The 27,583-nt window shown below is 45.7% G+C and overlaps 1 protein-coding gene across 3 annotated transcripts; it reads right to left on the reverse strand.

Moving 5' to 3' along the window:
* Positions 1–116: 116 nt before the first annotated feature.
* Positions 117–27,583, reverse strand: LOC135917614 (uncharacterized). Of its 3 annotated transcripts, XM_065451169.1 has the most exons (8): positions 27,426–27,582; positions 25,366–25,428; positions 21,267–21,353; positions 19,141–19,205; positions 18,009–18,044; positions 12,454–12,498; positions 6,428–6,484; positions 117–203 (listed from the first exon to the last, which is right to left on the reverse strand). In XM_065451169.1, the coding sequence occupies exons 1-8, from the start codon at positions 27,463–27,465 to the stop codon at positions 156–158; spliced, it is 441 nt and encodes a 146-aa protein (XP_065307241.1). In that variant the 5' UTR covers positions 27,466–27,582; the 3' UTR covers positions 117–155. The 3 variants fall into 3 exon arrangements, with proteins under 3 accessions (XP_065307241.1, XP_065307261.1, XP_065307249.1); XM_065451189.1 differs by lacking the exon at positions 21,267–21,353 and having other exon boundaries at positions 27,426–27,583; XM_065451177.1 differs by lacking the exon at positions 6,428–6,484 and having other exon boundaries at positions 27,426–27,583.

The following is a 27,583-nucleotide window of genomic DNA, read 5'->3' on the forward strand; positions in this document are numbered from 1 at the left end:
TTTGCTTATGTGCAGACTTCGCTTATGTTTTTTTTTTTTAATGCAAGCTACCGGTGTAGTCGCGCGCCAGGGACGGCGCGCGACTACACCGGTATATTATAGAACACTTCCTCGAATCGCTGGAGGAAAATGTACATATTTTATTGCCAGTTTAGTTACGAGCTGTTGTTTGTCCTTTTTTTGTGAACTGTCCACAAGCAGTCCTGAAAGAAACAAAGGAAGAAAGAGAACAAGACGAGGATAGCTTCAAACTTCCGTGTAATACTGTAGTGTTTCCAATTAAAGCTGAAGATAAACAAACCATGCAATGTCGCCCAAGTCATATATTTAGCGCTTCCTGTATAACTATAAAACATCATTATGGCATTTCAAAAATTAAGCTGCGTAAAAATCTAACATCGAGGTCGAGCGTAAGGTGAATGGCAGTGACGTTGGTGCCCGAAATTTGATGCCTCCCCCTCCCCCCCCCCCCTCCGAACAAAAAGAGCTGGCAACTATTTTTGATACCGATATGATTTGACTGGCCGGATTGCATGGGCTTCACAACGGGTGAAAACGAGCAACTTCGAAGTTGGGCTCGATGATGAAAGATAAAACATTACATTTGTAACATGCACAAGTTGTTGGTTTCTGAGGTTTCCGCTAACAGTGGACCTTGACAGTCTTAAATGTAATCCCACGCTCTGCAGTGACCGGTGAGAGGAAGGGTACCTGTGGCAGGGTCATCAAGACGTGGGTTTTGCCTGATTAATGATTAATGACGTGCCGGCGATACCTAGCTCTTTCCCACTTGGTCACCGACACTTCTGATTTTGCGTGAGAGCGCAATACAAAAATGGTGGCTATCGGTTCTTTAACCCGCCGCAAGGTTTCCCGGTATGCACACTTGTTACCATTGGGAAGGGAAGTGAAGGGAACGTCTAGCTATCGAGGACAATCACACCGAGCAAATAGAGTGCAGGGAAAAAAAAGATGCTGCCACTGGTCACAGGCTCACCGCAAGCGTTTCCAGTGTGCTTACTTGCTACCCTTGGCAACGCATGTGCCAATGACGTCTAGCGCTTCCAAAAAAATCGATGCCGCACGCAAAGAATGCAGGACAAATGGGCTGCTAAAATTGACCTCAGGCTAGCCTCAAGCGTTCCCGGTACGCTGACTTGCCATCATTTGGAACTCAAGTGCCTGGCGCGTCTCACGATTAATGACAATTATCCTGAGCAAATTGAATGCAGGGTTAAAGAACTATTACAGATGATCGCATGCTCGCCGCAAGCGTTTCCGGTGTGCTGACTTGCCACCTATGTGAACGGAAGTTCGGGGGACGTCTCGCGGTTGAGGGACATTATTCCGAGCGAATGAAGTACACGACAAAAAAGATGTTACCACCAATCGCAGGCTCGCCGCAGGCGTTTCCACTATGCTGACTTGCCACCCTTGGGAAGGAAGATGCCGGGAGCGTCTAGTAATTGAGGACAATTATGCCGCATGAAAACAGCGCAGGACAGCGGAAGTGTTAAAATTGATCGCAGGCTCGCCACAAGCGTTCTCAGTATGCTGAATTGTCGCCATTTGTAACGGAAATGCCGTGGACGTCTGGAGCTTGAGGACGATTATCCCGGGCAAATTAAATGCATGACAAAGAGCGTTGCCACTGGTCGCAGGCTCACCAGAAACTTCTCATGCTGGCCTGTAAATTGTACTCTAAGAGAAAAAAAGACGAGGCGCGATAAAAGAAGCCAAGTATGGGAGCTCTCACCATATACTCCTCGGCCCCTGGCACCCTCTTGGAGGATCGACAAGAAGACAAAGAGAAATTTTGTAATATTTAATGAGACTGGGTCAACACAGTCGAGCCTGCACGTGCCATGGAAGGTTCTGTTACACTGCCAATCTGCGCGCGCTGACTGTTTTGAAGCAGTAAAGACACTGCTCTTAACGGTGAATTGGTAGCACAGAACTATGCCAAGCGTGGCGCAAGCCCCGAATTCAAAAATTTACATCTTGCTTCAAACCAAAATAAAATGGGGTAATCACGAAAATGAAACACCGAATAAACAGCCCTATCTAATGCACTGTGTGTCATAATTTTACAAAGAGTACCCCATTGCGAAAAGTGTAGATGAAAGTGGACCAAAACCTGATTTTTTATGTATGGCATGATCTTTTCCAAAATCCCCCCCTCCCAAGAGTGTGTTGACATTTAAATAATATTCCTGTAATATACATATCTAAGCCACTTCAGTAAAATAATGACAATAAACAAACGAATGGTAGCTTCGCCACGAAAAAAGGTCAGTTTGTTACATTTTTGTCAGAATTCGGGACTTCTGAGGGACATCTTGTGACCGAAGTTGCATATACGCGCCTGTACATATGGAGCTTGTAGGTTCAGTAGGCGAGGTTTCTAAGCGTTAGGCGCTAAAATAATTTATATATTAATTTCTTGTCAGGACCTTGTTCCGCTCACTGGAGAAAAAGTTGAAACCACATCTCGTGACAACAAAACTTTTTTCAGCGAAAATATTTTCGGGAATCCCCTTCTTAGCAATGTAATAATAGCCAGGATTTTTTTTTTTTTTGCAGAATCTGAGAAGGTCAATTGACGCGTCTGGGACACTTGGCGTGCAATGACCCTTTCTTCAATTGTGCCGCCTCCAGAGACAAATTGCGGCAAATATGTTCTCCCGCGACTTCGGAGGCGAACTGAATCGCAAGCTTATGTGACACTCAAAAAACACTTCACCTTCTTGGCATGCAATTTTCCAGAAAACTTGAACAACTGAAGTCTTCATGATTGTACTAGAGTGTAGAATGTCATCTGAATGCTCCTAATATTCACATCAAGCGTTTTACACTTGAAGGTCAAGATCTCTCGTGCTAAAACACAGAACACGTACGTTCCCTAAGTGTATGAACCAAGGTTTCTGTCGATAAAGAGAAGGGACCCCGATACTCATGGTTTCGTTGGCTGTCAATCTCGACCGCACTGGGTCCTCTATGGCATACGAAAGTTTCGTCATTCGAGCAACCTTGTGCTAACTGGAGTCTTACCATGAGCAGCCTGTTGTCTTATTAGAGAGCAAGGATGCGGCGCATTTATTACAACGTCGGTTGCCCTTAGAGAAGTGTATTCAGTGTACATTACGTACAGTTACATAACTACGTAGCATTTGTTTCATCATCGTTTTACAGTGACTAGCCTCACACATCGGCGTGACAGGCAAGAAGGTTGCTGACAGTCTTCCGCGCGCAGCGTTGGATTTCAGACCAACGATGATTCTCCTCAGGACACAAGAAAATTGATGAATCAGGCTGTCTTAAGCCACTTTCGTTCGCTGTGACCTCCACCGTACCAACTTTGCGTGACTAAGGAACTTTACAAAACTGGAGCCGCTCTCTTTCATTACATCTCCACAGGGTCAGCGCAACGGGGTTATATGGACACAGGTTGGAGCGTTACTGAATTCGACACAAAGTGTAAAAGGCTAAATAATCATGGAGCGTAGTACAACGCCCCACCCGCTAGTGCAAGGTTGTGTCAGCGAGAGCATTTGGTATATAGGAGGGAGGTGTTTCGCCTCTTCAAGTTCTTTCGCGATGGAGAGCAACACTGTAACTTGTGACCCGTGCGGGCGGTCTATCAGCGCGAAGATGAATGAATGGCAGGCACCATGTAGCGGCCCAGTGAGACTCCGTACTTTCCTTTAGTCTTCCCTCTATATTGTGGCAGGCATCTGGCTCTGCTTCAATTGATAAAAGGCACGCGGGCGAAGCAACTGCCGGTAGATTGTCCGCGGTTCGGTTGTTGTTGCCTCAAAACGTGGCTCGGTCCACCTGTAGCTAACGGCGCTCATATTCCTCCTCTTGGTAAGTAAACGTCCCAGGTCGCGCGCGATGCTCTTGGGAAGCGCTGAACCAGAGGCCATTTTACGCAGCAATGAGTCTACAAATTAACTTGGAAACCAAACGGTACTTTTCTTCAACTTTTTGAAATCACTGCTACTTTTTGTGCTTATTGTGACGCGCCCGCAAATGCGTTAGCAGCTGGCTAGACTCCTTTCTTTAAACTTCATGACTCAGCAGTGTCTACAGCGTCTACGGGGGGACAAAAAAGGAAGAAATGCAACGGCAGGAGAGGCAGAGGCACGATATGTTCGCAGAAAGCAACATCAATTTAGCCACACTGTGGCCTCCAATATCGAACGGCGTCAGGAACCGATCGCGGGGGCAATGCAGTGCCGAATATCAACACGACGATAAGCGGGGCAGCGGCAGAGCTTCGAGTGCAGTGATAACGATAAAGAATAGGGTAGGGTGTCGAAAACGCGCTTCCGTTAACACGAGGCGCAAGAGAGAACAATCAGTTTCTAAGGTATCGTGTGATGATAGCAATAAAAGAAGTCACAAGCCGGCGCGGCACACGCAGCACAGTCACAGCGCAAGCTGGCGGAGCGGCTCCACGGGAGCTCACTTTTCGGCCCCACGCACCAGAAGGTCTTCGCGGCGAAGTGTCTTCGCGTCATTTTCGCGAGAACGATCTGAACTGTCCGTCCGCCGTCGACGGCGAGTTTCGGCTTGTCCTCCCTGCACAGCGGTCTGCTGCGCCCCGCGGTGCCTTGCTGCAGCCGCGCTCGCGGCTGTACGATTCGCTCCCTCAGCAGCGGTTCGTACGTCGCGAGAAGGCGCCACAACGCGTACCGAGAGAGAGAAAGAGAGAAGGGAAGACGGAAAGGCAGGGAGGTTAACCAGCCTGAGTCCAGTTTGCTACCCTACAAGTGGGGAGGGTAATGGGGAGTGAAAGAGGGAGAGAGCAAGAACTTAGGTGTAGGGTGTCCATTGTCGGGAACTCAAGTCTGTAGCCCTCAGGTAGCGAAAAAGCGCTCGAGCTGCTTTCTGGGCCAATGAACTGTGAGGCCAGGCTCCCAAGATCTTCGCTTCCGTAAATGACCTGTCATCCAGTCTATTTAAGGCACACTGGAGAGTCTCACGTTGATTATCGAAGCGAGAACAGTGGCACAGAAGGTGACTGATGGTCTCTTCACACTTGCACTTAGCGCACATCGTATTGGAACGCGTACCGAAGAGTAAACACCGGTATACACACTGCATGGCGCACATGTCCCATCCATTGAACCGTGGCACGGTACGTCGTTATTGACAAAGATAATGATAATGATAGTTTATTGTCCTCCCCTTGGAAACGGGGTGGTGACACATAGCCACCTAGCCTGCTCGAGTTCACCAGGTCCAGCTGCGTGTAGCATGCAACTCCTATACGCAACCGCTACATGTCGGGACACCAGATGGAACATAAGGCAACTGCCACACAAAGTTTGTACGCATCAACCCTACACGCGGTGCGCATGTCCCATAGCGTGTGAAATGGCCCGATACCGTGATAATGATTATGAGGATGATTTAATGGCATTTCGTTTGAAACGGAACGGTGACAAGCAGTCACCTAGCCTGCGTGAATTAATCATGTATATCACACGTTTTCCATAACAGCAATATTTACACAGCTCCTTAATTTTTTTCTTCCTCAAGACTTCTCTTGTGCACTACTATAGAACTACTGCATGCCGTGCCAACTGGTGCAATAATATGCAACTGTAATGCAATGGATGCACGTTTAGACGCTACGCGGCGCGCATTTAACATCGCAAGCCAAGTGGCGAGGCGTGGTGGTGGAGGTGATTATTATTATTATTATTATTATTATTATTATTATTATTATTATTATTATTATTATTATTATTATTATTATTATTATTATTATTATTATTTATTGACATCCCCTTTGAAATGCCATGGTGACATAGTCACCTAGTCAGCTTGATTTACTCAGTTGCGCAATATATATTTTTTCTAGCATCACTGTATGCATCTCCTTAAACTTCTTTTTTTTTTCTCAAACCTTCTTTAACTGCTTTGTACATGTGCATCTGCTACATAGCGTTCTAGCTGGTGTAATAAAATGAAACTGCAATGCGAAATGCGCATGTCACATGCGTGTCTCCTGGCGCATTAGAAAGCATTCATACGGCATTATTCCGCTACATGCCAGAAAGCGCTGGCACCGCTCTGCGCACTGACTCCACACAGCGGGCCTGTTTACGAACCAGACGGGAACTGAGTGTCTTTTTTTCTCATTCCCGGCGATAGCTGCTACGGACCCCGGACACCGGGGGCGGCGGACCCCGTCGCCTATCGAAACGGCTATTGGAATTAGCCCATAACAGGCTTACGCAATAGAACGGACACATTGCAACCCGTTTTAAAGTGTCCGAAAGCTCTTTTATGTAAATAGCAAAATAGGCTAAAGGTGTTCATAAGGCACCACAGCCTATCTAAAATTATGACTTGAATTTAGGGGCAGTATATGCGGCATCGTTACCCGAGGATGAAGAAGTGCAGCTGTGCTCACCATGAGTCCCCTGAGCTTCGTTATCAAAACCCACACGGATATCTTCCCTCTTTTCAACTGAAACGAAACGAACACAATGGCGTTTGATTAAGTAGGTGCACGCTGAGTGACATATCCAGGTTGCGCTTAGGTACGGGGGCTTGTATTTGCGTTGCAGAGAGTGTGGGTGCCGATCGATAGCGGAAAAAAGCTGTTTGCTCAGGCATAAGGATCAAACCACAAGGGAGCTTATGAAAGCCTTTCATATTGATGGGGAAGGCGAAAGGTCCGTTAATAAGCCGTCTGTCGCTCTTAATAATAAAGAGTTGAAATATTTGCAAAGAGGCGAATCACGTTGGATTGTTGTTAAGTTTGATGGGGATGTCTCCTATCGGCTTTAGTTGTTGGTTTTTGTTATGACGCACTGGTGTACTCCACTGGCGGTTCGACACGTCACCAACATGGCTAGTGCTGCGCATTTACAGTCACTTAGTCGTTGCCCTGTCGGGCCGTGTTTATACATGCGACATTCCTCGAAATAAACTTCAGTTGTGAATCAGCGCCAGTGTCGTGTTCTTCTTTGCCTATGGCCTTGTCTGTTTAGCGCTGTTACTTTTCGAAACGTGAAGCTCACTATATTCCCTCTCTGTGGTTCAGCCATTTGCCAAGTTCTTTCTCGACTGTTTTTGTTATTTGTCTCGCGTCCAAATATAGACTGCCATATTTCGTTCCTTGCTCTATTTCCCAACTACGTGTCCCATTTTCAAAATGATGCGTTTATGGCCACTGTGCCGCGATAACCGTCCAAATCAAAGATCAGTTCTCTCAACTTATGATAATTCCTACTGTCATCAGACATTGACCAGTGGTCGATTGCCTATTTCCGACTGCGCATGTGATCTGGCCATCACATTTAGTCCCCGTGTTGAATAAGAAGGGTTACGTCGATCGCACAGATCTGGCATTAACTACCTGTTGTTGGCGGTATAGCAGCCTAGACCAGTGCGTGGGCATTCATGTCACCTAACAGGATAATTTCGGCATTATTACCCGAAACGCCTAATATCAGCACTTAGGCATTCCAATAACGCTTCATTTTTCTCTTTTCCATTTTCATTCCGTCCACAAATACGTTACGCCCAGCCAAGTTTTCTTCCCACTAATCGTGCCTGATAACGAAAGATGCTGTTCACACTTTAAAATTATTCTTTCCGATTTGGTCCCCTAATGTATGAGCATGCCAACTCCTCCTCCCTTTCTTTCCGATTTAATTTTGCTGCACCCTTCCCAAACATAATTCTCAATCATTGGTGGCTCTGTTAAGTCACTAAGGTACGTTCCAATAACCTCATACACACCTATTTGTCCCCTATTTTATTTAAGTGCTCCTCAATCTTTTACCATTTTTGCCTTTTCTCTGCCACCCTGCATGTTTATGTAGCAGCGAGATCCCTTCTTTCTACTTCTCCTCCTTTTTCTGCCCTTGATGGCGATGCTAGTCTGTGATTGCCCGAGGGGGCCTTCTTTGTTACTACCTACCCTTGACTCCTGAGCACCGTAGACACCCTCCCCCCCCCTTCCCCTATCTCCCCATAAAAAGAAAAGCAATTGCGCGGCCAGCAAGTCGTCCGCCCACCTCTCATCCAAGCCAGCGATTGAAGTGGATTCCGTCCCGCTGAAAACCATCGTACCTTCTCATTCCCTGTTTACTTCCACAACCTCGATACCTTTCCCTCGACTCACTTTCCATATAGCTTCATTGACAGCCGGAACCACTTTCTGTACATTAGTGTAACGTAAAGGTACCTCCGGCACCGTGCTCACCGCAATCTGCACCAGAGTGCACAATCTGCTGCTGTCATCTACACCCTTCGCCAAACGTTGGGATAGTCCTGATCTTTTTCTGTTTACCACGTAATTTTTTCCCCAGCTATGCGAACACCTCCACTGTCACTACGTGCCCAGCTCTGGCTCTGTTATGACTCAGTCACGTAAACCGTCATAACCACGGAGCTTCCTAAACTGATATAAAGAGGGACAAATTCAATCTATTAGTTCTTTCTGCCTGAGTACAACAAGATGACTGCAGGGATTCTATGCCGTTGCGAGTCGTAAAATGTATTAATGTGTAAAATAATTCCATAGCGCAATTCTGGGAATCCTGCGGTGCCACAGCGCGGGAGCACGCGAGAGCGTGCGAGGATGTACGAGAAATATGTTTGCCAGTTTGACACGATAGCTTCCCTGGGGCGTCGCGTCTGTTGAATTGCAACGTGTTTCACTAGGCGTAAATAGCGGCCCAAGCCATGCACAGGTACCCAGCTTCGCATTCGAGCGTTCAACGTCGCCCGACGAGGCTGGTAGGTAGCAATCGCGAGTATCGCTAACGGGTCGGACATTGCAGCCCAGGTTGGCCACGTGCATCTCGAGAGCTGTGGTCAAGGGCGAGAACTATGCACAAAAAATAACAAAAAAAAGGAGCCAGGTGGGAACAGGAGGACACGGCTCAGTGCAGCCCGGGCAGTGCATGTCTCGGGAAGAGGAGAGGTAGAGGTTGAGACCAGCCACAAGAGGCCGGGCGGGTTCCATTGTCTGATTTGGCAGAGCAACTCACGTAGCCTGCACACGTGTAGAACACTGCAGTGCACCCATCATGCTTGCACGGAATGGGCTAATGCCCTCCAAACGAGTGCAACGCTGGAGCATCGGTGGAAACATCGAAAGGACAGCGCCGCGCAAGCTTCGGTGGTAATAGCAGCAGTCCACAGACGTGGTTTGTGGTGTAGACGTCCACTCTTACACGGGCGGTTATGGCGAGTTCCTGCTCACTCGTTAAAGTGGCTATTCAGACTGCTAAACATACGAGCGCTCTTCTTTTTACCATAATAATGATGGAACAAAAAGCTTTTCGTCCGTAAGCTTTTTGGCCATCAAGGACAGCAATCCGATGCTTCAGCAGGCTGTGCCACAAATTCACTTGGTATGTGCCACTTTTCAATGAACGCCTTTCATGCCAACGCTTTATAGCGAGCTGCGGCCATGAATGCACCCACCCTCGCAGCTGCAGTTGCCCGTGTCGGCGTCACATACTCAGTGACCCAAGTTTGTCCAATGGTTGGTTTCTAATCTCGTTCCCTCAGTCCGATTTCCCCGCCTACCCGTAACCGAGGTAGGCGGGGAAATGTTTAGATACAAACATCGATACATAACATACCTCGATAACACCGAAAAGTGCGTGAACAGGACATTACCCAGAATGCTGCCGCATTAAAAGGTCTTACCTAAGGTAATGCGAGGCGCGCCGAACGTGTTATGATCGAAAAGAGTTATGGCGCACGGAAAAACAATAAATGGGTGAACGTATGAAGACTATACTGGCCATCCTTCGGAGTACGGTAGAAACAAAGCACAATCTGCTATGAAAACTTCCTGAGAAATAGTAAAGAAAATGTAATGGCGACTAAAATGTTTAGGTACGAATACAGAATAAGCATCGAGTCACAGTGGATAAAAAAGTCGTAGTTTCGCTCGAAAGCCTAAGCAATGATAGCGATACCAAAGTATCAAGCAACTGCACAAGGGGAGATTCTTAGTTTTTAGCGGCCATAAAATTGCGGCGAACAAGTAAACAAGCATGGTGTCACGGACGCTCATGCAAACAGGAACTGATCTCACTCGGTGACCGCGAGCACTCTGTTACAACGCTGACGTGATGCAGAGCTCAAGCAGAAGGAAGCGAACATCTTGCTGCCTCTCACTTCCACACGTCTCCGAAACTTGAGAGTACGCGACCTTCAACACTAGGTGCGCGGGAAGATAGCACACATGTAGTGACGTGCCATCTCAGCTCACCCAGTCTTTGCAGCACCAAGATATAATATGTGGGCCACGCGGGGAGCCATGCGCAGCCACGGCCAGACTAAAGGATAAGACGCGGAGACGCACTCACCTGCACCCCCCCCCCCCTTCTTGCACGTGCTTCATCACATTCCCGCGCGCTGAACGTTTCGTCTTTCCACAAGATTCATGACAGGGAAAGCCAGGCACATACAAAACGTGGAGAGGCAAAAAGAACGAGAAGCACAACACGTGTTCTTGCGTGTGGGTTTTGTACGCACTCCTTTACGTACAATGAACGCCTGTCAACTTGCTCATCTTTCTGTCCTATCCCCCATCCTATTCTACCCACCCGGTTATGCTCCTCTCCTCCATAGGGTGGGGATGGCGAGCTACATATGAATCGCGCCGGGGAAAGCACTTGCCACCCTGACAAATACAAGTCTCTTTGTCGAGACGTTCACACCAACGACATGCTTTGTTCGACCTCTGCGGAATAATTTTTATATAATTGAATTGTATACTGGAGTTTTACATGCCAAAACAACGATTTTATTATCAGGCGATCCGTAGTGGGGGACTCCGGAATAAATTTGACCACGAGGGTATATTTAATGTGCCCCCAATAGATGGGCCACGGGCGATTTTGCATTTCGCCCCCATGTAAATGCGGCCATCGCGGCCGGGATTCCATCCCCTGACCTCGTGCTTAGCAGCGCAACACCACAGCCAGTAAGCCACAGCAGAGGATTACTTTATAGAGAGAGAGAGTTAAAAACAAAAAATATGCGAGAAATTACTGGAGAAATCGAATCCAAAGTAAACGGAGATCGCACCCATCAGGACGGCTAAGGGAAACATTAAAAAGGAACGCCCCTTTTTTTTTTATCTGCAGGCAATTCCAGGTGGAGCACATTATTAACTGAGGCTATAGGGTTGGGCAATTGAAGACTAAATGCTACAGGTAGAAGGTTGACAGTATGGGTCATATGTCCCGCTGCTGTGTGCAGGCCTGTGAAACGGTGAAATGCAACTTAAAGGGGCACTAATACGAAACACTGAATCAGTTTACGTTGATACACTATCCTTGAAGAACTCAACTTTCGTTGATTTTGCGGTAACGCATTGATCATTACAAGATAAAATGACGGTCATAGTGTAAATTCTAAATTTCGCACCGTAACCCCAGGGCCGGTACGCCAGTGTGGCATCACTGAACGCAAAGTACTTTTCTTTTTTCAAATTTCGGCTGTTGTAGTTCAGCAAACATTTTGGATACTTTAGAAGTTCTGTCTTTCACTCTTTCAGAATATAATAGTACCAATGCTCCGTACAGTATTTCACTACAAAAACTCAGTTTTTGCAAATTAAACTGGTACTAAGCCCGGCTGGTGGCGTCATAATCCCTGATATCCCAGTAACCTGGTGCGGGAATTTCAATATGGCGTCACCACTTGTCTGTCGTTGCTGTGTGTGCGCCTGTGCGCGTGTGCGTGTGTGTGGGGGAGGTGGTGTCTCTGTGTGCGAGATAGAGCGAGTCTCACGGTAGGGGTCTTTCTTCTTGTATATTTTTATTGCGAAAGAGTAATTTGCTGATACGGCTAAGCTAATTTTCTTCTTTAATGTCCCTTTAACAAAATCTGATTCCCTTTACCCCGAAATATACAAGGCAAGCATTGAGATCACGGGAACAATCCTATTTTGGGGCCATGAAGTGGAAATAAATGTGTAAATAGTAGACATAACCAAGATTAGGCTGGTCGAATGGAGAAAAGTGACTAAACAGACATACCAGTGCACTTTCACATAAATTTCATTTTATGCAAGTGCGACAAAAGTCAACGCCGCTACACAAACTCAGGAATCGCGTATCTTGGCAAATTCGGAATTCACACGATTGCACAACCAGATCGTGTAGATGGCTGTTTTCAAACAATTCGCAAATTTAGTTAGGGAAGCAGCGAAAACATAAAAGACCAGTGGTGGGACAAAACCAGTAGACTCACTTGGGCCTTGTCGTAAACCTACAAAATTGCGTAAAACAAATTGTCACTCATGATGTTCTTTGCGATGGGCACCGCAAACTTGCTCTGTTCTCGAAACAATACTTTAAACCCCGTCGGCCACCACTTCTGTCGTTTTTTTCGTGTTTCTTTTTTTCAATTTTCCCTCACGAACCTGGATTCGGTTTAGGTCGTTTCATGGCTTACCAGTTCGAAGATTTTCTTTTTCTCTTCCCTTTCGTCGACGTGGTTCTGAAAGAAAGCCATGGAACGAGTAATTTGCCTTAATCTGTCCTCAATTGCTCATACGCTATAAAAACCACTACAGCTATAAGCCGTTGTAAAATAAACAAGTTACACAAACAAACCGGTCCTATATCTATTTTAATAATTCAATTATGGAGGCTTTTCGCGAGAGCTTTCGGTTTTATCCCGTATATTACATATCTTGCGTATCACTCTTCATGTTTGCGCGCTAACACTGAGTAAGTATGCAAAGTGCAAATAACACCACCTCATTTGTATTGATCAACTCAGCAGACAATTTCACAAAGGTATGGAGGTGGCGGCGATATCGGCAAGTCTCTCCGTAAAGTTCATTAAAGACCTTAATTAGATATTGATTTATCTAGTAAATATTTATTTATTTATTTATTTATTTATTTATTTATTTATTTATTTATTTATTTATTTAAAGAATTTTTCACGGATGGTGATGTGATGATGTGATAACTTTATTTCCAATCCGGCGGTTGCGAAGCCCGGGCCCAGGCCTAGATGGCCACTGGGAGCTGCTGCTCCCGGAGTCCAAAATATAACAAATGACAATTATATTAGTTTGGAAACGAAGGGGCACCTACTCTGTCCCTTGTACCCCAATGAAGCCCACCAACGCATTTCTTCACTTCACACTGTGGTCGCAATAAATTATGATTGTAATTATTATTACATGTGGCTTCGCTCGCCATGCCACCCCCGACTAACCAAGTCAAACTTGATACGAAACGATTCACACACTGCTTTCAGATCCTGCCGATAATTATGGCTAAGCTCACAATGATAATCAGGACGCGGGAGGCTAATGTACATGAGACAATTGACAAACGGTTCATGGTACCCATCCACGAGTTGTCAAGGTTATCTCGAACTGGCGTACATAAAAAGAAAGTCGCAGTTTCGCCCGAAATGCGAAGCGTTGATTGCGATAGCAAATTAGTAGACAGCTATGCGAAGTAAGGATAGTAGTTTTATCGGCCGTACGAACTCGTAAGCATTCGCTTACTAACTACATTAACAAGCATGGTGTTGCGCGCGCAGAAAAAAAGCACATCTCACTCGATGAGCGCGGACGCTGTCAAAACGCTGGCGCGAGGAAGAGCGGCAGCAGCAGCGAGCGAACTGACCTTCGCTCTGCCTGTCGCTTCAACGCGAACTAAGCGGAGAGAACACAGCGCACACGAAGCTATGGGCCCCCGCCACACCTTAAAATTAAATTATGGGGTTTTACGTGCCAAAAACACTTTCTGATTATGAGACACGCCGTAGTGGGGGAATTTTCTCCGGAAATTTCGACCGCCTGGGGTTCTTTAACGTGCACCTAAATCTAAGTACACGGGTGTTTCCGCCTCCATCGAAATGGGGCCGCCGTAGCCGGGATTCGATCCCGCGACCTCGTGCTCAGCAGCCGAACACCATAGCCACTGAGCAACCACGGCGGGTCCCCGCCACACCTAGACTCGGTACTAATCGCAGATCGCTTTCGAGGTAGGGCCCACGCGGTCGCAAGAGGCCGCCCCGTACGCTGCAAGAGTGTACTAGAATACGCCTCAGTGGGACGAGCGGCTGGAGCGGCGCATGCTTTGCGGGGAGGCGCGCGACGACGGCGAAAAATACTCTGGCAACGCTGCGATCAAAGTGGACTGGGTCGCATCAAGGTCCCACCGTTGGAAACTTATGGCGATATTTCTCGGAAGGGTCATTCGTACTACTTCGCGCGCTGGTATATGCGTTCAGACCGCTCAAACGGTGTTTATAATTGCATCTGACGTATTTACGCCTCAGGAACAGATGCCTTTCTTTCCCTTCTTTATTTCACCTTTCTTTTTCATGCCACTCGGTGATCGCGCGTACATTGCGTACGCAGTGTCTTTTTTCATTGTACTATGTTATTGTACGGTTCCGTTCGGAGAACAAGTATTTTCTTGTTCTTCAAGCGGCATGCATATCTCGTGTCTATTTATGAGAATATAGTTTTCCATCAGTAGGTCTTGCGAAATGTAGACGCAAGAACATATGCAAAATTCCTGCTTGCCACTTCAAACAAATAAAGCCGGCACACCCCACGCCCTGTGGGAATTGATGTTATACGAAGCAGTGTGTGGGGATTACACCAAGTTAACGAAACGACCATGAGAGCACCAAGACGTAGGCGGCTGTTTCAAAACGTATATGACACGTATATGACACGCATATCATGACAATCACGTCATGACCTATCATTTATGTTCGTGATACGCTCTTGTGCTACCATGGCACTTTGGTACCTACCAAGTCAACCAAACGGCCATGCGAGCACCAAGACGTAGGCGGCTGTTTCGTGGTTTAGCTTACACGGATGTGATCACATTCATGTCATGGCCTATCATTTACGTTCATCATACACTCTTGTCATAGTATGCCAATTTTGGTAGATACCAAGTTAACGAAACTACCATGTAAGTACCAAGACGTAGGCGGCTGTTTCATGACCTAAATGACACGCATATCACGACAATCATGTCATGACCTATCGTTTATGTTCGTGATACGCTCTTGTCGTAACACGCCAATTTTGATACATATCCAATCAACGAAACGACAATGAGAGCACCAAGGCGTAGGCAGCTGCTTCAAGACGAACATGACAGGCATATTACGACAATCATGTCATGACCTATCCTTTATGTTCCTAATACGCTCTTGTCCTACCATGCCAATTTTGGTACATACCAAGTTAACGAAACGACCATGAGAGCACCAAGACGTAGGCGGCTGTTCTATGACCTAAATGGCACGCGTGTAATCACATTCATGTCATGGCCTATCATTTATGTTAGTCATGCACTCTTGTCATAGTATGCCAATTTTAGTGCATACCAAGTTAACGAAACGATCATGTGAGCACGAAGATGTAGGCGGTTAGACAGATACGGTCAAAGTGACAAATGTTCGCGAAGAAATGCTTCCCAATTAATAAAAGATATCTGCCCCGCCCGGCACCCTGCGGAAGTATTCTAACAAAAAAAGAAAAAAAATGAACTGCAACATTTTATTCATGTTTCCGTCTTCCTCGGGTGACAGAATGCGGAGTAATTAGTACGGGTTCTCTTACTGCGGTCACACCTCGTGCCCCAAAATAGCTTTCAATAGCCATTATACATGCTAATCTTTCGTCCGAAAGCCGTGTGAATTTTTTCGAGTCCATGCTTAATAATAACAACAACAAAAGCAGCACGGTAGCCTAATTAGTGGTACATTCAGGATATGGCGTTACGATGCTAAACTTGAGCCCACGGGTTCAAACCCAGTGGAGGAATTCGATGGGAACCAAATGGAAAAACACTCCTGTATTTCTGTTTAGGTGAATGTTAAAGAGCCCAGGTAGTGAGAACTGAACAAGGTGCCTCCTAACTATATCGCTGTAAAACGCTAGAATTCGTTCAATAAAAAAAGAGCACGTAGCTGCGTCTCTCGGCTATTTTCCAGGGGTGTAAACGAAAGCAATTATTCTCGAGTCTGCGTTCTCAAGAAAACATGTTACGCTTATTTTATATGTCATACCGAAATGTATTGCCGTTCCCAACTGTACGTCCGCTCAACTAAGCAGGTTCGGTATTAAAAACGGCTGCTTTCAGTTATCCGGTGCACTATCACCACAACAATAATGAAGCAAATAAAGGAACGGCGTGCTTCACATGCACGTAGAGATATTTGTAGGTCTGCTCTGTTTGTTGAAGAGTAAGGGTGGTACCCCATTGGGCGCCCATTTTTAATGGTTTCCATAAGTGATGATACTGTCCAAAAATATTTTGCTTTCCTGAATCAAGTAAGCAGATTGGCAGGCTGCCCTAGAACGCATCGGTTACATCGAATGACAGCTAGGAACTTGTTCAGCAGAACCAATTAGCACCCGTGCAGTAATTCTGTCAGGGACTTGTGCACCTCTGCGCAAACGCCAAGGCTCTCCACCAGCACCATCATTCAGAGTAAGAGTCCTCACTTGCATCGGCCTCTCACCTTCAATACTTCAAAAGTGCTGTTATGAGTTACATTCGAACGGAAACGGCTATTAGATAATTCTTAATAGTGAATTCTCAAGTCAAACACGATTTGAATAGCAGATACCATTCGATTAGACTATATGTTTCTACTTTATTTCTCCTGCTGGCAGGTTAAAGGAGATCGCCAGACAAGCCACAGAGAATACATTGTTAAAGACATCCCGATATCCCCGATTCAGTCTGAGCGCATAGGTAATATATTTTCTATAACTTCAGTTGCCCATATTAACGTCCAATTATTGCTTTGATTCCTTTTTTCAGAAACTCGATTGGTTCACCTGGGACTGGTGCAGCAAGAAGCACGCTTATTCCGGTTGGGAGTTTTCACTTTTTCAATCAGTGCATTTAGAATATTTTATAACTTTGCTCTTAAATATATGCCGTGGATATATATGTCTATGTACCCTTAGATTTACCTGGAAGTGCATTGGCCATCAGCATCTCTTCGCTCCATGCAGTTAATAAACCTGGTTTATTTCACTATAATATTGTTTTCTTTGATCGATGTCGTTCCTGATCAATATTCTACCAACAAGAAGCGCGCGCAATATGACACGGTATCAATACAATTTTCTTACGTGACTGCATGTGTCAGGTAGGCGGCTTCTGTGGCAAAACATGCGTGTTACATTTTGAAAACAATGTTAAAATAGCAATTCACCTCGCTAAAACTACAATTGGTAGCGGCCGACAAGAGTCACTGGCGCACCAAAGCAAGTGAAACCATAAAAAATTTTACTGCACAGTCTTTCTGCGAGGAAAACTGGGCGCACGCCAGCGTCCGGGCAACGAACTCGCGCCCGCTAGCAGACGACGCACATGAGAACGACAGCAAAATCGAAGACGTCTTGCATAACCCACGCCTCAAATTTGTATACGTAGCAGAAAGGTGTCAATATAAATTTGCAGTTGAAATAAACGCCACAATAAGAGCGCCTCAGCGCCCGCCTCGAAATTGCGTTGAATATGCCGCGAAGCGCGTCTCCGACCCAATCCAGTTAGCTCGCAGCGCCCTCGCACAATTTTTCCACACGCGGCGCCTCTGCGGGAGAGCGCCGTTCGGCCCACTCGACCATTGTCCAGTAGACTCTACGCAGCAGCCACCGGAGTAAAACGCCCCCCATCCCCCCCCCCACACACTTTCCCTCCCCTCCTCCCGGTGCCTTGCGCGTGACGGAAGACGGCACGCTTCCTCCCCGCCTTCCTCCCTGGCGCGCGCGAGATTGAGCCGCCATCGTAAGCTCGCCCTCGCTACGCTTTCACTTGCACATTCACCATACTTACGGCGCGCGGCAACAATGTTCTCGCCCTTCAACTTTATGCGGAACATCTCGGCGACGGCGACGGCAGAATCGCACCTGGAGTGTCCACATATTTGCTGTCGCAATAAAATACCATGCAGTACTTCGAACAGAAAAAAGAGCAGTCTAAATTTGTCCTCACCTTGTTATTCCTCCATCTTACCACCGATATCTGCAGCTGCATTTTTGGACAAGAACCAGAACGAGGCTTCAGAAAGCGATATTACATTTCACATGACAATACCGGGCGCTTCATCACGCTGTTCATCATCCATTTTATTCGATATTTGCCGAGGTAAATGGTCGGAATACTAATGGCATGTAAAGTCAGGTAGCTTTTAGGTAGACAATTACTGTTATAAAACCAGGAAGCTTTATTACAGAGTTTAATTGAAGAGGTTTGCAGCCCTGTACGCCTGAGCTAACTTCATTTCGTTTACGTGGAAAATATAGTTACATTAAGGTATAAATAAAATGAAAAGAAAAATATGATGATGATAATAATAATAATAATAATAATAATAATAATAATAATAATAATAATAATAATAATAATAATAATAATAATAATAAAACGGAGAAATTAGAAAACGCTAATACTAGTACATATATACAAGAGCAGGGGGCACAAGAAATGAAACATGAAGAACAAGCGTTAGTCATTGCATAAGATCATCCCTAGCATATTGAGCACATATACCTAGTAATAAAAAAAGCGTGCATGAAGCGTCACATGTGTAAGGTGTCGCATGAGGTGTCACGATGTGTAACGCAGGCTAAAGAAGGTCGCAGGGAAAAAAAGTGCAAAAAGTTTGTTAAGCCCACGCTGCATAGCTCTCAGCTCTTCGCCGCAGATAAAACAAAGTAGGCCCGAAACCGAAAAAACGAGAATGTGAGAAGGAACATTTGCGATTCTTTACTGAATGTGCGTGCGTGCGTGTGTGTGCGTGTGTGTGTGTGTGTGTGTGTTTGTGTGTGTGCGTGCGTGCGTGTGTGTGTGTGTGCGTGTGCGTGTGCGTGTGTGTGTGTGTGTGTGTGTGTGTGTGTGTGTGTGTGTGTGTGTGTGTGTGTGTGTGTGTGTGTGTGTGTGTGTGTGTGTGTGACTAGGCAGTTCCGGAGGAACTGCCTAGTCATGATAATCGTGTTCATAAGTGCGGAGAAATAAACACGAATAACGTTGTCCAATTCAGCCCACTCAAGAAGCACGCGGACTTTTAAATTAAAATGTAAATGTCATGCTACGAGAACATTCCACCGTAGCCTTCAGCAATTACCTCTATGTATTCTTTCCAGGTAAAACTCGATCTCTTGACGCAAAGTTCCACAGCCTTAGACTGTTCTAAGAGGAAAAAGGAATAAAATTATATGCGACGCCATCAAGACCGCTCAGGTATCGGAGTTGAAATCACAATTTCTAATTAATAAGTTCACGTCATAATTCTGCCCTGTGTATACAAAGGAACACATGAGTTCGCGAAAAACAAATCACATCAAAATGAATAAAAACGCAGAACTTTCACGCTTAGAAGGAAAAAAGAACGCCAGCCGCTGCGTCCTTTCGTCCTTCTAAGCGTGACTTGTTCGAGCTTGCAGAATGACGGCGATTTCCAGCGAAGCTTTTTCTCTCAAGCAGCTACAATAGGGATGTTCCTTGCCTATAATTCAACTACATGATTTAAAATTTTTGCCACATTTGACTCATGACATTAACCGCAGTTCGTGCGAATTTAAGCTCGGTGTCAAACGGGAACAACACCGGGAAAACTGCATACAATAAACTTTACGAGCATATCAGAGGTAACGTGCCCCCCCCCCCCCCCCACCCATTTGCACGAAGTATGCAATCATCGCCATTCTTCGATTTGCGAATACTCAGGCGAATACTCTAAGTGCTTCTTATAACACCTGAATATAGCGGGGATAATGAATGCTCTTAAACGTTTACTACACATTACTCCTAAGATTTACTCTATTTTCACCAAATGTGAACTAGGTGCCCTTCACCGTTATATCGGGTCACTTGAAAAAAATATGCGGATAAGGACCGTGCGATGCTTTCAAGCACTTGCTAAAGAAATTATTTTGCCCAGACCGTAATTCGTTCCGACATATTCGACTTTCCATCCGCGTTAGCCATAAGGTAACCTCTCCCCCAATTTCAACCAGATTTGATATTGGTGGCAGTTACAGCTCTCGACGGACTGCGGGCTAAATTTTGCGCCGCTCGTACAGATATAACGCTCTTATATAACGCTCTGGAGCACTGCATAAAGAATTTACTTTGAAAATGCCGCAACTAAACCGTGCACTTTGAAATTTTCCGACATGTCACCGATAACGTGGGCTCTATTAAAAGCAAATCTCAACTAGAAGCACTGATCGGTTTGCCGAGAACACCACGGGAACCTACTCGGCGTATTGTATTACGCATAAAGATGGAAGAAATGAGTTCCGAAATCATTTCAAAAGTTAATTATCAGGCAAGGAATGTCAAACTTTCGTCACACAATAAGCACCGCCAATTTCCACCGAACGTGGACTCGCTATTGCTAATAGTTATCCTCGCACAGTGGAAATGTTGTGTGTAACGGCCGTACAGCGCTTTCGAGTGCTTTCGTAAAGAATGTTTTCCCACAGCCTGTAATTAACTAACACTCTTGAAACGTTGCTCGCACATCACCCATCAGATCGCCCCAATTTTCTCTATACCTCAATAATCTGGCATGTTTAGTCCTTGCAGGACACTGAGTAAACTTCGTACGTCGTTCTCGTAAGATGCGCTTCTATAACGGTGCCACCTCTGGTTTTCCAAGAGCAGCAACTTTGTAAGCGATACGTTTAACGCCTCTAAGAAGGCGGAAAACAAGGAGTTGATCATTCGTATTTAGCCCCCAATTAAAGCACACACTGCAAAATTGGACGGTTCGCTTTCACATCAACCTTTATGCGCCCTTAGTGCCTTTGAAATATTGATACGCCACGAGTGACTAGGTCGGTGGGCACCGTCTGCAGCGTGGGAAATCATCCGCCCTCGGGCGTAGCAGCGTGACGCCAGAGTAACTACGCCACCACGGCGGGTGCTCAAGATGCTTCTCGCCTTGCTTTTGGTATCGTATAGCAGTGCACCGGCTTGACGTTTGCAGCCTCCTCACGCTATGCTACGCTCTAAGTATGTATGAAATAAATGTTCACGACACGGCGAACGCCTAAGTCCTATGGAAGAACATCGTTCGCATTGGCCTGCAACTTTCCTTCGTGTTCTTTCCTCATGAGAATGGGTAAGGGTTGTTTAGAACAAGAACGTGGAGGGAAGTGGAGCTTCTTGGATTTGAGAAAACGTCGCTTTTACATCGAAATGCGCAGACGCTCCTCCCCAATTGAGAATTTTTTTTTAGAATACCTGGGTTACAGCAGTTTGAGAGGAGCACTTCCTCTTCCTCCGTGAATACATGATGCATTAATATATCCCAGTCTCTCTCGAAATTCTCTGAAAAGGCAATACAAGTTATTCGTGTGAATATATTTCTCGCCTCATAGGTAAATGTATCGCTGCTGCGTCACTGCTGTATCACTAATGTGCTTTTTATTTTTTAGGAGACGCCATAAAAAAGTACGATCTCAACCGATTTACAAACGAGGAGCTCTTTTTTCTGTCTGTCCACCAAAAAAAGGCTTGACCGATCGCTTAAAGTTACCCCCTGAAACATTTATTGAAAGCCGCAATTAGTCTTGCACGGTATCCCAGTCCTGGCATCATTGCCGGCGCGCTAAATGATGTTAGGACAGGACTAAAGCAGTTCGTGCAACTCCGGTATATAACGTCATAAGGCGCGCATATCAAGATCATTTGTGACGGCTATGCCTACTGCTGCCACGGAACGTAATGCGCAAACAAAGCAGGCCTCCAGAAATCCGCAAGGTGGAGAAACTTTCATACGGATGATTTTTTTTTTTTCACAGAACGTAAGCAGCACACATGGTCACGGATTACGTTTTTGTGATCAATGCTACGCACATTACGTCTCCGGAGAACCCCATAGTAAAGCCTAACTTATGAAGGTTTCTGTTCTTGAGAGCTGTCTTGTTATTGCCCAGCGACATGCGCCGACCATGCAGTGCTATGTGGGCTATCACAATTAGCCCGCGCGTTTACCTAAACCTTACTAGCGTGCGGACTGCATTGTAAATACGGGCCATGATTCGGGGTTACGCATATGCCCATGCGCGTATGATAAGTTTTGTAAGTCCGGCACTTTTTACTGACCCGTAGCCCTTTTCGGAAAGCGGTGTGCCGACTGATTAAGCATTTAGAAGTCAAGTTTGCCATAATGTACGTCATACGTTGTATGCAGAGCTTACGAATCTAATAGCATTGGTTATTGCATAAAAGTATAAAAAAAGCTCCTCTCTTTCAGGCGGAATCAGGAAGTTACGGGGCCTAAAGTGTTGACTGTATCCTCATGCTCTAATTCGTGCAACCTGCCGCGAAACATTGTTTAAGTTTATGCTGCCAACGTTGCTTCATTAGACCGATGCGGCCGCAATCTGGTACACCAAGCTTCCTGCAAATAGACTAGCGCTAGATAGAACTCTCATTTTGCAATCATCCTTCCTCGGTTGGTCAAAAGCTTTTCTGGGCCACCCCCACTTCACCTGTCTGTCATGTGACGTCACGAAAAGCGCGATAGCTCCTCATCTGACATGATGTGTACACACTGATTATGCATAATTCGAGCGAATGAAAGAAAACTAATTATTTCTGATTCGATGCCTTTTCGCCATTAACCCTCTGCTACTGGTCCAAAAATTTCAGGCTGCACCCATTCCACCTGTCTGTCACTCGACGTCAGAAAGCCGCGAAAACGCATGGCGTCAAAGCGACGTGTACACGTTAAGATGCATTAATATACCAAACAAAACTGGACTTTTTTTTCTGAATAGCCAGTGACTGCCCCGTTCCGAAAGGAATAGAACATGGCTGCCGCCGATCGCTCAGGCACTGGCTACTCGCACCTGCCGGAGAACATGGGTTTATTTGCGTACAACAAAACCTTCTGCGTCGCCGTATAACGTAATCGAGGCCTTTCGGCACGTATACGACATCGCTCTACTAACTGTTCTTTACTGAGGACCCGTTTTAGCCGCATTTTTAACTCTCCGTTGCACGCCGCCGCGATTATCAACAGGCCACCGCAAGCTAAGTAAGGGAAAGCGGACCAATCGCTGACGCCAGAACCACCCTCTTCATTCGTTTATCTATATTTAGTGCGCTGGGTCGGCCCCATTAAAACCTTCTCCACCTGAGCGTGATCCTCGCCTTTGTCAGCCAATTGTAAGTAAGAAAAACCGCTCAATGTAGGCAATGTGATTCGTTTTGAAAACAAACAAAAGTGATCTCCTATAAACGAGGAGAGCGTTTGATTGAGCCGTTCAGGCTGCGCAGTGGGTCACCATCCGATTATTGTGTCGGCGGTTACGTAAATCTGACGCCAGAAGACTGGAATAAAAACATACTGGAATATAGTTTTACGTTATAGGGCCCTAGGAGTGGGTTGAGTAATAAAGAAATGCACAAAAGGGTATCACAGTTTCGCCATAAAGGCGAAGTAATGAATGCGATAGCAACATGTTAGAATAATACACCAAGTTTAAGACTCGTAGCCGTAGTGGCAGTATGAATTGATGTAAACGTAAGCTAAGTAAAATCGAGCTGTTGTGCTAGGGGTCCTCTGTTTGAATCCTGCCGTCGGACACTCTCAGTTATGTTTATTAACTAAAGCCAACGCCTTTCTTAGCGAGTTTACAACCACGTTTCCATATTTCAAACCTCTTTCCTGGACCGATCCAGGAAGTAGTGCCCACAGCCGAGCCTCCCCCCAAGAAATACATCAGCTTCAGGTTTATATTATTGTTTCGCACTTTTAATATTTCAGTCTGGGAAGATTTAACATAAAAGGCATGCCCTGTCGGTTTTCTGTTCCATGGCATATGTTTGTGGGCTGCCATTCTGAAAATTCTGAGTAATAATTTTTGTCGAGGATATAAGACCTCGTATGAACAACTTTAGTGGTAAATGGTGTGGCAATATAACCTGCAAATACTGCATGTCATATGGTATGGCATGGCATATAGCGTGCGTACAGCGTACATATAGCTAATTATATGCGGACGCTCACGGCGACACCGACGCCAACGGCGAGGGCAAAAATTCGCGCGGTGTCTCTGTAATTGCCACCGAAATAAAACAATAGCAATTGGCACAAGCAATGACAACATTGGCGGAAACAACAACAATGAAAAGGCAAGTATGCGTGACGCCATTGCAATCGTAAAGATCACCTAAAAGACGTACACAGCAGTTTGTCGTAATACGGTTCAAATCAAAACCAATTTCATACAAAGCCGTAAAATATGATAAAGATTGCACATTTGCGTCGAAAGAATAACGAACATGTCGAGTAAGGCACTTGCGCTCGTGAAAACGCCGAATCTATACTGCGTCTACTATTGCCCTCTCCGCCAGCTCAAGGAATTTTTATCTGTGTCTGCTCGCAATATAGCGCTCAGAGACAAGTGATGTGCAGAGTACTGGACCAGTTGGATAATCGTCCACTATCAGAACTAAAAGCTTTAGGCCAATGCTCCGAAAGAACATCCGCGTTGAAGGCCTTACTCGCGTTATTAAGGTTCCTGCGGTCTGCGGGGCTTCACGACAGACTCTAAGAATGCCGCCCCCTACCCCTCTGTAGTGTAAGCGTTTTGTTCGTGCTTGTTTCCCTTTCTGTCTATCTCCCCCTTCCAGTCTGTTTTTCTTTTTATCCCCCTTAACCCTTCCCCCTGCGCAGGGTAGCCAACCGGAACAACGTCTGGTTAACCTCCCTGCCTTTCTCTGCATCATTTTCTCTCTCTCTTTCTCTCTCGCTCTTTCTCAAGGAATATTCAGATTGTGCGCTGCTGCGTTGCGAAGCTGTCAGGAGAATTCCATTGCCGAATTGATCTAGGGAAGAAAGAGCGACAAAATATCTTGCTGTGACCAGAATATTCTTGTAATATAGAATCGCGTATGTGTGCCGCGTTTCTCTCGTTTGCCTCGTTTCAATGAACCGCCCGGGATTAATCTTAAAGCTGTTGCGCAGTAGCATAGATATATACTTTAGTCGTTGAAGTTTAGCTCGATTGCCGAGTGAAGTTCAACCTGCTCGGCGCGAAATTTCTGTAGGAGAATCCGTGCGCCGATAACGACTGAAAACGAACCGCACTGCTTTCCGCTGCCCGTTCTCGAGCCTATTGGTAGCGCAATGTGTGAAGGGAGACCAGATTACATTAACGTATTCCGTCGCTGTTCCTACGAGTGTGAAGTGTGTTAAATGCTTGGTTTACCGGGTTGAACGCCGTAACGTTCGCTTTGAAAAACGTAACTTATTAAGGTCATGCGCGTCTTCTTACTGCCCGAAGCTTCCGTGTGCTTCCGACGGTCAACAGAAAATATTTGCACTCACTCCACTGCTTAGACTTTTTCAAGTGGGCTCCTGGTCTTTGGCACAGTACAGTTTCAATGCATCCTGAAAAAATTAAATAGGCAGTTTTCAAAACTGTACATATGTAGCTAGCGTGAAAATGATTACACGCTACATCTTGGCAAACTTTATCGTCCCGGCTAACGTTATTCAAGATAATTAAAGAAAAAGAATCCTAAGAAAACACAGTTAAAGGTGCTGTTATGAGACATTTGGTGCTCCATCGTTGAATGTCTGACGACCAAACACCTTAGGTCTTACATTCGTATCTTCCACTCTCTCTCTCTCTTTCTTTCTTTCTTTCTTTGCTCCATGTATTTTAAATATTTTGTTTAACAGCTTGGCTAACGCTAGCTGGTTCATCCTATATTCGTATATGCGTACCACTATCGCGTATGTGCCGGCAACCACTCGCGTTCACCGTAACGACCCTTATACAAAGAAACAACTAATTATGCGTCTTCTAGAAGGAACGGGGACCACCATCACCACCACCATCTTACAGAGAGCTTGTTACATCGCAGCCAGTACCGGTCCAACAAAATAAGGAATTTTAAGAGAGAATTGACAAGAGTAGAAGACAAGAAAAAAAAATAACTTCAGGAATAGACACCGAGGGACCGGAAGGAAAGCACAGTCAACAATATTTCTCGTCCTCTGACTAAATAAAACAAATCACATTTTTTAAAACATGAAATCTGCTACAAGAAGCAATTAATACTTCGGTCGCATGTATATACAAAGCAAAATTAAATCAGAAATGCGGTGCGACATAAAGATGTCTATTCATGTCGTTGTCGCCTTTCTTGCACCACGTTTTTTGTTTAAGTGTACCAGCTCGCACAACAACCGGTATTATTAAGCTGTAGAACACCGTAAAGAAGAGACTAGCAGTGGCCGCGCAAAGGAAGCATTCGCACGGAGTCTACGTCTCGACAAGAGCTTCGTCGACATGAACTCGACGCGCGCGGATCGAATAAACAGTCGAGTCGACCCAGCCCGACATGACCATGTTTAGATGCAATTTCCCAAGAGGGTTTAGAGAGTCCACCCATTCCTCGCAGGCGGGCTGACGTAACTCGCCTCGGAGCTCAATCGGACTGACCCGAAAGCGTTTACATGAAGCCGACAACCGCTTTTGGGCCCGTCAAGTCGGCACGACCCGACTTCACCGGGTTCGTATAAACATGCGGACTCGTATAGTCCCCTTGTCGAAATGTTGGCTCCAGGCTGAGGCTGCTCTTATTAGCCCACTGCTGATCACTTCAAGTGTCCGTGTTCCTGTGAATACTTCGTCTTCTTCGCATCAAGAAGACATGCCGCTTTGGTGCCTGACAACATCGTCATTGCTTTCGTCATTGGAATCCAACACAATAGTGCCGTTAGTCACCGGATCGCACGTTGTGCTCGTTTTCCAACGTTTACCGATATGTTGCCAATGGTCGACTAATTGAATCGCAGCGAGATTGAACGAGCAGCGCCGAATATATACATCAATAAATAAGTAAATAAATAAATCTGTCAATCCATAGCCTCCTCGATAAGTGAGTTTATCGACGAGTCTATGGTCAATCAGTCAGTCGGTCGGTCGCTTTGTCGGTCAGTCCGTCAAAAATGATCTTTACTTATACATCTATACTTAGGAAATACGTACAGATACTCGGACAAATACCCTAGGCGACTAGTGTCTCGTTTATTACAGAAACATGCGTGTATACGTCAACCGCGCCAACCTTTGCTCAACGAGTAAGAATATCGTTTAAATGACCAAGCAATAATTAAGGTAGAGTTGGAACTTTTTAGTGGACGAGTAGAAGCTTTTACATGCAAGGTCATAGTTTCTGGCAACCCTTATCTCCACAGGCGCAGCGTTCCAAGTTAACACGCCAAACTACTAGTACAACAATCGTTCAAAACATGCATTGCTGCGGTTAGAAAGGTTTAGGTTACCATCACTTGCTTGCCTAGCGTTTTCACATTTGGATGTTTAATAAAGTGTTGGGAAAGGGTTAATTTGCATGCAAACATCCCATGTGGCTTACCGTGCACGACAATCAGGAGGAGAGCTGGCTTCGCGAGCATATCTCAAAGGCCGTGCCTCGGCTTGGTGCCGGCGCATCTGCAAGGACTGAGCGCTCGCGGATTGACATTCCTCTGTCGCGTGAGCGGTGTCTGTCTCCGGCATATTTACGACTGCGAC

This window comes from Dermacentor albipictus, chromosome 2 (genome assembly GCF_038994185.2).
Source record: "Dermacentor albipictus isolate Rhodes 1998 colony chromosome 2, USDA_Dalb.pri_finalv2, whole genome shotgun sequence".
NCBI classification, from domain to species: Eukaryota; Metazoa; Arthropoda; class Arachnida; order Ixodida; family Ixodidae; genus Dermacentor; species Dermacentor albipictus.

Coding starts and splice junctions, on each gene's coding strand:
- LOC135917614 (XM_065451169.1), bottom strand. CDS start 27,465: ATGCTCGCGAAGCCAGCTCTCCTCCTGATTGTCGTGCACG. Junction 25,429..27,425: donor CCTCCTGATTGTCGTGCACG/GTAAGCCACATG, acceptor TAATTTTTTCAG/GATGCATTGAAACTGTACTG. Junction 18,045..19,140: donor CCTGGAAAGAATACATAGAG/GTAATTGCTGAA, acceptor CCAAAAATGCAG/CTGCAGATATCGGTGGTAAG.